At 43.0% G+C, this 13,725-nt stretch overlaps 1 protein-coding gene across 1 annotated transcript in view; it reads right to left on the bottom strand.

Moving 5' to 3' along the window:
• LOC107570969 (importin subunit beta-1-like) overlaps positions 1-13,725 on the bottom strand; it is a 46,526-nt gene that overhangs the window by 18,686 nt on the left and 14,115 nt on the right. The window contains exons 10-17 of the mRNA XM_016257253.1: positions 10,851-11,075; positions 10,584-10,775; positions 7,477-7,607; positions 5,632-5,779; positions 4,121-4,192; positions 3,865-4,009; positions 2,870-2,952; positions 2,457-2,564 (exon numbers count right to left, since the gene is read on the bottom strand). Of these exons, the coding sequence (XP_016112739.1) occupies positions 2,457-2,564; positions 2,870-2,952; positions 3,865-4,009; positions 4,121-4,192; positions 5,632-5,779; positions 7,477-7,607; positions 10,584-10,775; positions 10,851-11,075 (1,104 nt within the window). The remainder of the gene's footprint in view (positions 1-2,456; positions 2,565-2,869; positions 2,953-3,864; positions 4,010-4,120; positions 4,193-5,631; positions 5,780-7,476; positions 7,608-10,583; positions 10,776-10,850; positions 11,076-13,725) is intronic.

Genomic DNA, 13,725 nt, shown 5'->3' on the forward strand with positions numbered 1-13,725 from the left:
GATTCAAACGTGAGTTTTGAGCAGTGTAGAGTAGGGCTTGTTGTTTGTCATTTCTCCGATCACAAATGCAGACATGGTTTTATGTTTATGTGCGAGATGCAACGCACTGCGTGAAAAGACAGTAAGTCATTATAATCCGTAATTATATCCCCACTGGATGCAACGAATGCCTGGTTTGTAATGGGTTTTAATGTTTTTGTCTCGTCGCTCCGGCCGGACAGGGCATCACAGTATGGTGAGGGGCGTAACATTTCCGTCACACGCTTGAGGTATTCAGCCAATCACAACGCACTGGATAGCTGGCTAATCACAGCACACCTCGCTTTTCAGACCGATGAGCTTTGTAAAAATCGACACGTTTCAGAAAGGCGGGGCATAGAGGAGAAACAATAATGTACAGTATGTGGAAAATAATGTGTTTTGAACCTTAAACCGCATAAACACATTTCATTACGCCAAATACATAAAATAATGTTCTTTTTAGAAGCATCATATGACCCCTTTAATGCATTATTTGACCTCCTAATTAGGGGTGCTATAGTGCCACAGAATATTACACTACACACAAATATGATTAAAAGAGCAAACCTCTTTGTGTTGTTTTGAGTTCATTGTGAATACACCATTCTTATTTAAACCATTTCTGTTGTTCATCCTTTTAACCCACACAACTCGCACAGTAAAATCTGACCCGTCGTAACTCAACCGACAAGGCTGAAGGCCATTGAGTCAGAAATTTTCGCACATTGAAATATAAATACGACCTCACAGTCACTCAACGTTCGATTTTCTGCATTTTTTTGCATCTGTAGCAAGCATTTTGAAAGGTGTTTTGACAATTCAGAGCCACCGTGCAAGCGAACGGCAAAATCCAGAATGGCGATTATCAAGTTGAACACTGTAAAGATCCCTGCACACGGAGTTCACAGAAATTGATGGTCTTTTTAATATGTGGCTCTAGTATCACTAGCAAAGCATCAAACTGAGCCATTCTGTAGTAGTAGTATATTTTTATTTAATGCCATGTCAGCATCTTGGGATATTTTAATGGCAAAAACAACTCAAAAAATACAAGTATAACAGCAAACAAACAAGTTATATTACACAAGAGTAGGCCTGTCGCAATAATCAATATATCGACTTATCGCGCGATATATATGTAATATATGTACATGACCTCAGTCATTTTTGGTGACGCAATATATCGCCCATTATATTTACTTCAAAATGAATGTCACCATGTTTTGTACATTCCACTTGTGCCTGTGTCTTTTGCAGCTTCTCGTACATAACGTGGTGTAGTCACGAGGTGCTCGTTCACATTTTAAAAAATGCTTCTACAAAAAAAAAAAGTTTCATCTGCAGATATGGTCTTGTTTAGGGATCTGTGCCTTTGTGCATACAGACATCTTAGTGTTTTGCACCCTTCATTTACAGAGAAAAGAAGGTCTGGGAAAAATCTGTAGATGGAAAAATCAGGCATTAGAGAAAAGACAAAATGAAAATGACATAGAAGCTTTTCTGAAGACAGTCTGTTCTTTTCAACGATACATCTTTTTTTTTCTACTTGTTTCTTTGCACATTTAGTTAGAAAATGTTTATTTACTATTTATTCAGGTTTTTTTAAGGTATCTAATATTTTGATACTTAATTTCCATGATCTAAATATTCTTAAAAATTAATAGTTTGTTGTCATTTGGAAGTGTGTAGGCCTTCTTGCATTATCATGCTGTTACTTTATGATTATATATTCAGTGGCATAAAATGGTCTTTAAAATTACAATATAGCTTATCGCAGTTATTTGTGGGGCAATATATCATACAACAAAAAGTTATCATGACAGATCTACACAAGAGTTTTTACATTAAATTCTAAAACATTTTCTGGCAAAATCATACACTCTTTAAGTGAGTTTGCTTCATAAGAGTTTTCTACATGCATTAAAAGCTGGACAACCCAATAAAACATGTTTGACAGAAAGGGGAATCTTGCAGAACATGCATCGAGTAGTGTCTTCACCTTTAAGCAAAAATGCAGTCAATCTTGACATCCTGAAGTACATTTTGAATCGCTCGGGATAATCCCGCTGCTCCTTAACCAGGGAACTCTCCTTCCTCTCTATATCTCAGGATTGGATGGACCCAATATTTCCTTTCTTTTTCTCTTTTCAAGAAGCGAGAGGACAACAAAATCATCCTCACTGCTTGAAGACTCCATTTAGTACCGTTTTGTGAATTTTTTATCGCAACAGATGAATTAATACGCATCGAACTCAGTGTGCAAGGTTTCTATGTGTGACGGATTTTTTGGATAATGAATACGAAAAAATGCATATGGAAACTTCGGACTGTGTGCGCAACGCCCTTAATAGTTACAAACGAACGGCCAGGACAGCTTGTGAATCAAACGATTTAAATGAGCAGTAGACACACACACACAAAAGACGGAGACTTACGCCCAGGTTCTCCAGCAGCAGCTGCATGATTTCATCACAGTGAGGAAGGATGTTGGCCATCAGCGCTCGGCACAGATCACACACCAGCCCCACCGCAGCCAGACACACCTGCACACACACAATGAATGAATGAATGAATGATGCATTTATATAGCGCACACACAACACAGCACACACTGAACACTGTTCAAGGTTTCATTCACAAACAAGCCACACTGTCACTTGTTTTTAGAGGGGTTTATGAGCTGTTGAGTCCCGCAATGTCCAGTGTGGCCACAGGAGACCGTGGGGTCGGCACACACCAGGTGAAGTAGACTCTGATTCTCTGTGATGATATAAAATCCTGAGCTGCCTGAGCTCAGAGCAGCAGGAGGAACAATCATCAACAAACGCCAGCTTTACCCCAGCATTACCTGGTACTCCGCAAAATTCTTCAGGCCGATAACCAGGAAAGGCTTGAAGGCTTCCATGTACTTCAAGAAATCACTGCCCAAAACTAGAGAGGGAAGGTAGAGGGGAAAAAGCGGATTTCAATCATTCAGTAAATGGCTTTAGGAAATACCATCAAGACACTGAGGGATGCTCGTCAACCCCCAGATTCTTCATTCCTCCTAACATTACATCCTGAACATATCTGTTAGTTTGGTACAAGGAAGAAAGACTTGAATCTATTGTTTGGAAGCTCTTCCTCATAACTCCAGCATGTTAGGTGAGAGGGCAGCGAGCAGGCGGTGATCTGATCATAAAACATGTCCAACTGCATTTAACGCTGGCCACCTGAGATGGCATTAAAAACACCAGGTGGAAACATGGCCAGAGAAATTAAACACAATAACTGACTCAAACCTGGCGGATTTTAATTTAGCTGTAATATCAGACAAGTACCTTAATACCATGGTAAAATAAAACTAGATGGTTATTAGGCATCTGTATGAAAACTGTAGTCTATCTATAGACATGTGTAGATTAAAAACCCTTCTGACTGCTTCTTTGCGCAGTGTTGCTCCTGTTCGTCAGCGCTTTTATCTGGCTTTAAAAGTCATTGGTGTTGTTCGCTGAATTCAAGCGCTTCACACTGGATCTCACAGCGCTGCTTAGCGCTTCCGTTTGAACTGTGATCCGAGCAGGTAGACAGTCCGTTCTGCTTTTGGCACATTAACATTATTGAACATTTATCCAACTCCTCGTATCATTTTAAAATTATACTGCAATAATTATCGTTATCGATTTATCGCCCAGCCCTAGTTTAGATAAGAACAGAGTTTCCCACTGGCCCCAAACAACTCCTGTTTGTAGCAGAAAGCTGTGTTCAGTTTGACTCTCTGACTGACAGCTAGCTAATGCTGTTCACCGCTTGAATGTTTGCAGCCAAATGTTAGGCCCACAGCAGCATACTGAAGCCCCTCACCTTCCACCAGAGTGCTGACAGCCATGAGAGCGTCCTCCTGAACGCCTCCGGAGCCAGCGGTGCTCTGAAACATGCGCAGCAGAGACGCCATCACCACATCAGAGATCTGCAGCGCGTCCTGATGCTGCACCTTCCTCAGCACGTTCTGGGAGGACGGGACACAGATGAGAGCGCGAGGGCACACACACTCACCCACACACACACACACACACTCACGCTCTCGCTCTCTCACACACACACACACACACACACTCACCTGTAGGGTGGCACACAGCAGGGACTGCAGGTCGTTGAACTGGATCCTGTCTGAGGTACTCTGGATGTGAGACTGGACAAGAGACAGACGAGTTCAATTACAGCCAACAAAACAAGCCTCATCCTCACACACGGCTCAATTCCTTCTGAAAGAGGCAAGAGTCTGAGCCTGAACCACAGGGCTGCTCATCAACACAGACTTCTCTATTTTAATCCATTCTCGTTTTGATGAGCCAATATGGATTATTGAATTCAAAATAATTTATCTTTTAGTCCAAGCAGTTTTCAGTTGATGCAGGAATAACTTCACTAAACGTTATTTAGATAAGAATTAGATAATAAGCTTTGCTTTTTTTCATACGAAACAATGACTCCACATTCAAAATGGTCAATTATGATTTTCAGTTCAGTCCGTTGGTGAAATTAGGGCTGCATGATTAATCGAATGTGATTGTCATGCGTACCTCGTCAGTAAAGCCAGTTCTGTAATCAGCAGGAAATCATCATCCCATGCTTTCAGATGGAGCGGCATTTACTACAGAGCCGTAGTTCACCGAGAGGCTACTCAATATCGCGTTCATAATCGCAGACAATTTAATCGCACAATTATGAAATCGAAGAAATCGTTCTGCGATTATGAAAGCTGTTCGTGTAGCTTGTCAGTGAACTACGGCTGTGTAGTAAATGCTGCTCCATCTGAAAGCACCACATTTAATAACATGTTTTTACTCCAAACTCACTTCATAACATCAGCCGAAAGCCAGTTCTGTAATCAGCAGGAAATCATCATCCCATGCTTTCAGATGGAGCGGCATTTACTACAGAGCCGTAGTTCACTGAGAGGCTACTCAATATCGCGTTCATAATCGCAGACAATTTAATCGCACAATTATGAAATCGAAGAAATCGTTCTGTGAGATGTGGCTTCTTACACAGAATAAGACATTTCATAGTATTTAAGCAGTGATAAAGGCATCGTGTAGCTTGTCAGTGAACTACGGCTGTGTAGTAAATGCTGCTCCATCTGAAAGCACCACATTTAATAACATGTTTTTACTCCAAACTCACTTCATAACATCAGCCGAGTGGTTGAAATAAATCCTTCTGTGAGATGTGGCTTCTTACACAGAATAAGACATTTCATAGTATTTAAGCAGTGATAAAGGCATTGCATTATAGATGTACTTTATTGTAATGAAAATTATAATAAGAGCTCAGATAAACCATATATTGTGGTAGTCGTGTGTTTATTAGTCACACTGAATCAATGAAAGCAGTTGAATCTTCTGTTTATTCAGCTGCAGCGGGTTTCTTCTGGAGTTTCTCTGGCCTTCAGATGGAGATTTACTGCTGATCACAGAACCGTGCTTCACTGACAAGATACACATGACAATCACAGCTTCGGTCTAATCGCGATTTCCAATTCATTTCGATTTATCGCGCAGCCCTAGGTGAAATGCGCATCAGCTGAACATCATTCCCAACATAAAGCAGCGAGCGCCATGTGTTCACCTCCATCTGCAGGACCCGCTGCAGTCGCTCCATGATGACCAGCGTGGTCTTCTGCACCGCGGGGTAACAGTCCTTGGCGCTGTTCTTCACGATCTCCATCAGCGCCTCATACGCTGCACTCCGCAGGTTATTCTGATGCCCGTCTGGCCTGACAGTGAAGAGGAGACAGAGTCAGCGCACTGGAGAAGCTTCACTGCCTCACGTTCATCTGCCCTGGCCTATGGCTGTCATCTCAGACTAAAAACTAAACCGGGTACACAGTGGCAGATCATTCCTTTAATCTAGAGATTTTGATGATTTCATCTGATCTTAAAGGGATAGTTCACCCAAAAATTTTAATTATGTCATTAATTACTCTGGGTGCTCCGATCAGGATTTTTGAGGCCGATCACCGATCACAGAAAGCAGTATCTGCCGATACTGATCACCACTACAGATCTTTTTAAAGCCTTTTTATCATTTATAACTATTTATAGTGATACTCCAATCAAGATTTTTAGACATTTATTCAGGGCCTGAATTTCATTTTTGAAAACGGGGGGACTTCCCCTCTTAGGTGTCTCTTGTGAGGGGAAGCAGCTTTCACACAGGAGTCCGCTATTGATCCATGGCTGTTTACCACAAACACAACATTTATCCATTATTTTGATTTCAAATCCAAACATTGTCACTGAAAATGCTTTTTCAGCATTGATTCTTTTTTTTTACACAGTACAGTAATACAATCTTTCACAGACATGTTAAAGCACAATAAATATAAGCAACACATCATTCAATGCTTTTTACTTTTGCATTTACTTCTAGATTTATATATTAAGTTGCTCAAGCAAGTGGCAAAACATTTAAACTACTTTTCTTACGTTATCACAAACTCACCATTGACAGAAATAGTCAGCTCTACTGCCTTTTCTTTTGCATTTAGATCTTTATTACAAGCAATCCTGCCGTTCATAAAGAACTGTTTTCCTACCTGCCATCTATTATTGCCTTGTTTATCTAAAAGTGCTCTTTCCCTTTAAACCTAGCCAAAAATCCGTATATGTTGACTGTGAAATGCAGTAGACTTTAATATGCATTTATCGTGCAATTACTACATTTTCATGTCAATCCATGTTCATATTTACTGCAAACAATGCGCTGTTACTTTAATTCCGCTCTTGCAGCGCAGCAATAGACTCGGTGTGGATACGATCTCTGCACTGCTGCAGACACACTGCTCCTGAACGCACTGCCGGACCGTAACCGTGTGCAGTGTGCACGCTTTAATCCGTCATTATATAATATAATCACCTTCAGCATTATAATGATTTCACCCGCGCTGGACAGAGAGTGAGATGGTGCTGCTGCATGTCGTGCCAAACCTCTCACAGCAGCGTCATCAGCTTGAGATCGGCCTTTTTAGAGACCCCCGATCAAACATCCAATGTTTGATCCAGCTGATAGTGATCGGTAGCCGATCAATCGGAGCACCCCTATTAATTACTCACCCTCATGTTGATCCAAACCCATAAGACCTTCGTTTATCTTCAGAACACAAATTAAGATATTTTTGATGAAATCCGAGAGCTCTCTGACCCTCCCATAGACAGCAACATAATCAGTGCTGTTTATGCAGATTATGTTCATAATCATGATTATGTTCATGCAGATTATGTTCACCCCCTCCCCTCCCTTCCTCTCGGGCTATTGGATTTCATCAAAAATATTTTCGTTTGTGTTCTGAAGATGAATGAAAGTCTTATGGGTTTGGAACTACATGAGGGTGAGTAATTAATGACAGGATTTTCATTTTTGGGTGAACTATCCCTTTAGGTTGGCGGCTGTTTGACTCCCGTCATGGTTTACCTGTCTGTGGTCTCCAGCAGTTTCTGGACAATGAGCTCAAAGGAGGAGGACAGGCAGTATGTGCTGGGCTCCTCCTCATCGTCAGCAGCATCTGTGGCCTCGTACGCCGCTTCAGCCAAACTGGAGAAAGCCTGAAAACAGCACCTGTGAGTCTCGTATCACAGCACAACTGATCGATTAGACTGTGCTACGAGTCCGAGGGGGCGGCTGCCTTTTGTTGAAGTCAAACCCAACAGACTATATCGAGTGCTTGACGACTACGCACTTACATTAGAAAACTAAGCATTTGATTGTGTGCATGGCTGAGGCAAGGTCACCAGTGGAAGTACAACGAATCATGTATACTGTACCAATACTGAAGTACTTAGCAGTTAAAGATGCATTATATTCGGTGCCAACCGGGTTTAACTACTCCAACAAATCACTAAACACCTATCAGGCATGTCTTCTCTTCATGAAAGCAGTGCTGTGAAAGGCGGCGTCATACCCAGCAGACGTTGGAGGCCACGCGGGGTTCGGCCCCAAGGCCCTCGATCAGGCACTGCAGCAGAGGGGCCAGATACACCTCATTGATGGCGGCCTCGGGCAGCAGATCACAGATGCGTCCTAGCGTCCAGGCCGTGGTGTCCCTCACCACCACACTGGGGTCCTTCATCAGCTCGATGAGGGTGGGCATGGCCTGCAGAGACACTCAACAAATCACACACAGAACTGGCACAGCCATGTCCCTCACTGAGCCCAGCGCAGCCCTTACCTGGATGACCAGCGGCTTGAGCTGGCTGAGCTCGGGGCCCTCCAGGATGGAGCCGAAGGCCATGACGGAGGCGTCGCGGTAGCGCCAGTCCGGGTGCTTGATGTGCTCTTTGATGAAGGGCAGCACATGCGGCACCACGTCGTCCTCGCAGCACGTGGCCAGGAGCATCAGACACACGCCTGCAGCCTTACACGGGTTCCAGTCGTCATCGTCGTCGTTCTCATCCTGCACACAGCGCACTCCTTCAGACAGACTCAACAGCAAAACTCCTCAAGTCTTTCAGTCACACAGCTGATTTTGATCATTCTTGACCATGTTCAAAGAAAAGCTGCTGGTCAACAAAAATGAGGTTTAGTTTTCAGAAAGCAGAAACAGTGTCTCGACCCAATCTGACTTAGTACCACATTTGTGACCCTGCAGCACAAAAGCAGTGTTAAGTCACTGGGGGATATTTGTAGCAATAGCCAACAATAAATTGTATAGGTCACAATTTTAGATTTTTCTTTTATGCCAAAAATCATTAGGATATTAAGTAAAGATCATGTTCCATGAAGATATTTTGTAAATTTCCTACTGTAAATATATCAAAACTTCATTTATGATCAGTAAATATGCATTGCTAAGAACTTCATTTGAACAACTTTACAGATGATTTTCTCAATATTTAGATTTTTTTTGCACCCTCAGATTCCAGATTTTCAAATATTGTCCGATCCTAACAAACCACACATCAATGGAAAGCTTATTTATTCAGCTTTCAGATGATGTAGAAATCTCAATTTAAAAAAACTGACCCTTAAGACTGGTTTTGTGCTCCAGGGTCACATATGGCCCAAATCAGAATCTAACAATCAGATCCCATGTGGTTTGTACTGTTCACACATTTATGAATAAAAAAAAACAATCAACTTCTTCCTGTCTGAACGTAGCCTTCGAGACCGACTATTAAACTAGAAATTTCAGGTACTGTAAATTAAAGAAAAGTCAGTTCATGGATTTAACAAATTATAATGAAATATATGTAGAAGCAGCTTTCTATTAGCAATAAAGCCCTTGTGGATGTGATATACTGAGAATACAGTCACCAAGCTGCTTGTTGCACCTGAAGGCCAATTTCCCCTTGATTTGCTGGCTCTGTCTTATCTTTGATTTGTCACTCATTAATAACTGATACTACTGCAACTTCTGTAGTCACACGGTTTGAACAGCTAAATTGTTTTAACTAGTCTGAAATGACTAGTTTCTGTGGTTTGTGAATGAGAGAATCAAGGTCTTGTTCCTCAGCGTGAGAGCCAGTGATCACTTCACATTGTTCGATAAGCTCATTAACCCAGAGGGGAGTTTCTGCACGCACACATGGTGTATGGCTGGAAATGAGTTTCAAAAACCACCCTACAGCAGCCACTGAGACCAGCTTTACCTGAGACCCCCGATCAAACATCCAATGTTTGATCCAGCTGATAGTGATCGGTAGCCGATCAATCGGAGCACCCCTATTAATTACTCACCCTCATGTTGTTCCAAACCCATAAGACCTTCGTTTATCTTCAGAACACAAATTAAGATATTTTTGATGAAATCCGAGAGCTCTCTGACCCTCCCATAGACAGCAACATAATCAGTGCTGTTTATGCAGATTATGTTCATAATCATGATTATGTTCATGCAGATTATGTTCACCCCCTCCCCTCCCTTCCTCTCGGGCTATTGGATTTCATCAAAAATATTTTCGTTTGTGTTCTGAAGATGAATGAAAGTCTTATGGGTTTGGAACTACATGAGGGTGAGTAATTAATGACAGGATTTTCATTTTTGGGTGAACTATCCCTTTAGGTTGGCGGCTGTTTGACTCCCGTCATGGTTTACCTGTCTGTGGTCTCCAGCAGTTTCTGGACAATGATCTCAAAGGAGGAGGACAGGCAGTATGTGCTGGGCTCCTCCTCATCGTCAGCAGCATCTGTGGCCTCGTACGCCGCTTCAGCCAAACTGGAGAAAGCCTGAAAACAGCACCTGTGAGTCTCGTATCACAGCACAACTGATCGATTAGACTGTGCTACGAGTCCGAGGGGGCGGCTGCCTTTTGTTGAAGTCAAACCCAACAGACTATATCGAGTGCTTGACGACTACGCACTTACATTAGAAAACTAAGCATTTGATTGTGTGCATGGCTGAGGCAAGGTCACCAGTGGAAGTACAACGAATCATGTATACTGTACCAATACTGAAGTACTTAGCAGTTAAAGATGCATTATATTCGGTGCCAACCGGGTTTAACTACTCCAACAAATCACTAAACACCTATCAGGCATGTCTTCTCTTCATGAAAGCAGTGCTGTGAAAGGCGGCGTCATACCCAGCAGACGTTGGAGGCCACGCGGGGTTCGGCCCCAAGGCCCTCGATCAGGCACTGCAGCAGAGGGGCCAGATACACCTCATTGATGGCGGCCTCGGGCAGCAGATCACAGATGCGTCCTAGCGTCCAGGCCGTGGTGTCCCTCACCACCACACTGGGGTCCTTCATCAGCTCGATGAGGGTGGGCATGGCCTGCGACAACACACTCTATGTCACACACAGAGCCCCCCACACACACACAGAGAGCCCCCCCCCACCAGCTCTTACCTGGATCACCAGCGGCTTGAGCTGGCTGAGCTCGGGGCCCTCCAGGATGGAGCCGAAGGCCATGACGGAGGCGTCGCGGTAGCGCCAGTCCGGGTGCTTGATGTGCTCTTTGATGAAGGGCAGCACATGCGGCACCACGTCGTCCTCGCAGCACGTGGCCAGGAGCATCAGACACACGCCTGCAGCCTTACACGGGTTCCAGTCGTCATCGTCGTCGTTCTCATCCTGCACACAGCACACTCAACAGTGAGGGCACAACAGCAGGCACTTCCAGACAAACAACGGATTCGCAAAGATTCAACTGAGATTAAGGGAGAATTTTTACTGGTATATCGCAAACGATAAAATATCGCCCACCCCTAATTCAGGTTTCAGAAACAGAAACACAGGGTCTCACAAATCAGAACCTAACAAAACTGACTGCATGTTGTTTGTGCTGTTCACACGGTTACGAATCATTAAAAAACAAGAAAAACTTTTGTCTGCAGTCTGAACGCAGCCCTCGAGGCCAACTATTAAAAGCAGTGTCAGGTACTGTAAATAAAAAGCATCAGCTCATGGATTTATCAAATGTTACAGTGAAAACGTGAAATATGAAGCAGTTTTCTATCAGATATGATAGAGAACATGGTGACCGAGCTAATTAATGCACCTAAAGCTTGTGTGCTGGGTGATTTGCTGGCTCTGCCATATTTTTGATTGGTCACTCATAAATAACTACCACTACTGCTTTTGTAGTCACATTGCTTTAATAACTAAATAGTTTTAACTTAAAAGACCAGGTTCTAAGGTTATCATGTATATGCGGTTGAGCGAGAGAGACTCGAGGTCTTAGTTCTTCAGCGTGAGAAGCGTAATGACACTAACTGTCAGCGATCACTTCAGTTTGGTTCAGTGTTGATTCACTCAGAAGGAAGTTACTGAAATGAGCTTTACAAGCAGCAGGTTTCCCAGAGACCAGCTTTACCTGTTTGGTGAGCGTCTGTGTCAGGATGGGCACCAGGTACTGCAGAGCTCCTTTAGCGTAAAACTTGCTGGTGTGCTCTGGAGGACGGCCCTGTTCAGAGGCCTGAGGACACACAACATCAACAACTGATCAGGAACGAGAGCGTTTGCGGAGCAGCAGACTGGAGAGGACACCAGGAGGCATCACCTCAGTGGCTTCAATGGCCAGATCCATCTCCTCGTCACAGACGTTGGACCAGAACTCGATTCCCTGCAAGGCCACTTCATCGATGTCACTCTTCATGGCCTCTATTGTGATCTGTATTGGAAGAGTAAGGCTGATTACCCCTTGGCAGCTGCTAGTTTGTCAAACTAGCTCTTAAGACACAGTCGTAGCATGGTGGCTAAATTTATGCAGCTGGCCCCAGGACCCATGCATCACATGTGTTAAAGACACAGCCCACTGTCAACTTCGGTTTAAAGCGATAGTCTGCCCAGAAATGAAAACTGCCCTCAAGCTGTTCTAAACCTGTATGTAGGGCTGGCAGATAAATCGATAACGTGATATAATTTTCCTTCGATAAAACGATAACAAGAGTTTGGTAAATGTTCAATATAATGTTTATGCGCCAAAAGCGGAATGAAAGAGCGCTTCTCATTTGAGCCACGCCACACGGACAGTTTATCTTTCACTTAGGAGCAAAAATCTGCCTTTAAACTTGAAAAAAATAAAGACATTTATCGTGATGATTATTGATATTGACTGATATGAAAAAATTTGTGATCTTATAATCGTGATAATTTTTTTGGTCATATCGCCCAGCCCTACCTGTATGAGTTTTTTCCTTCTTGTGTTGAAGACAAAAGGTCATATTTTGAGGAATGTCGGTTGCTGATCCACACCGACTTCCATAGTGTTTTTCTCACTATTCTTCAAAATGTCTTTTGCATATTTTGGCTACTATTTGAGGATAAGTGACAGTTTTCATTTTTGGGTGAACTATCCTTATAAAATATCTGGATAATGAATCTCTAGCCTAATATTTCAGTCCAACACAAAACGCAGCACCCTGAACACCAAACATCTCGGTTTCAGGAGTGAGCCCTGGGACTCTCAGATCAAGCTGGTCAGGAGTAGAGGTCTGCACAAGCTTTAAACTGAAGCCCGAACCCGACCCGTACTCGAGATCGTCTAACCCAGCCCGACCCGAGCAGCACAGTTCAATTTAGAGCCCGAACCCGACATCTTTTTTTTTTTTTCCACAACGAATAGCCAATAAAAAAAAAAAATGCTGTATTTCACGATTGCATGCAACGGTCAGTAAACAAATACATGTAAATAAACAGAATCATTAAGGCTCGGCCAGTTCACAAGGCAAAAGAAAAAACACTTACCAGTTATGAAAGTTATCAATTCTGCCGAGTTTTTGAATGGTTGTATACGACAAGACGACAATTCTTCCATCGTGCAAATTATGGTAATTTTCGTCAGTTAAGGCTCGTTAGCATTCGGCCTGCTTTAAATCAGACACAGAGATGCAGTGCGGTAAAAGATCGCATTTATTTGAATTAATTAGATAATTTATTTGAATTAGCGAGATAGGGATGAAAGTTGCGTGTGTGAACCTACGTCTGCGAGCCTCTCTACAAGCAATGAGGCTTAGTTACATCAAAAACAGAATTTTACCCCCTCGTTGCAGAGAAATATAAAATTGCGAGTCAGTAGCCTGTCGAAGCTATTTTACTAATCAAAGTTTCTGTGCTGTTTTGTCGTTGTCGTGTGCAGTAATGTGTGCGTGCGTCTATGAGCCTAGGCTACTGCATATAGTTTTAGTTTAGCTATAAGCCCGAGCCCGACCCGAACCCGAAGCTATTCATTAAACATTAACCCGAACAGAAACCTGAAAGTATTTCGGGACCCGTCGGGCTC

The sequence above is a fragment of the Sinocyclocheilus grahami genome, unplaced genomic scaffold (assembly GCF_001515645.1).
Source record: "Sinocyclocheilus grahami isolate Dianchi unplaced genomic scaffold, SAMN03320097.WGS_v1.1 scaffold1526.1, whole genome shotgun sequence".
Taxonomy (NCBI): domain Eukaryota; kingdom Metazoa; phylum Chordata; class Actinopteri; order Cypriniformes; family Cyprinidae; genus Sinocyclocheilus; species Sinocyclocheilus grahami.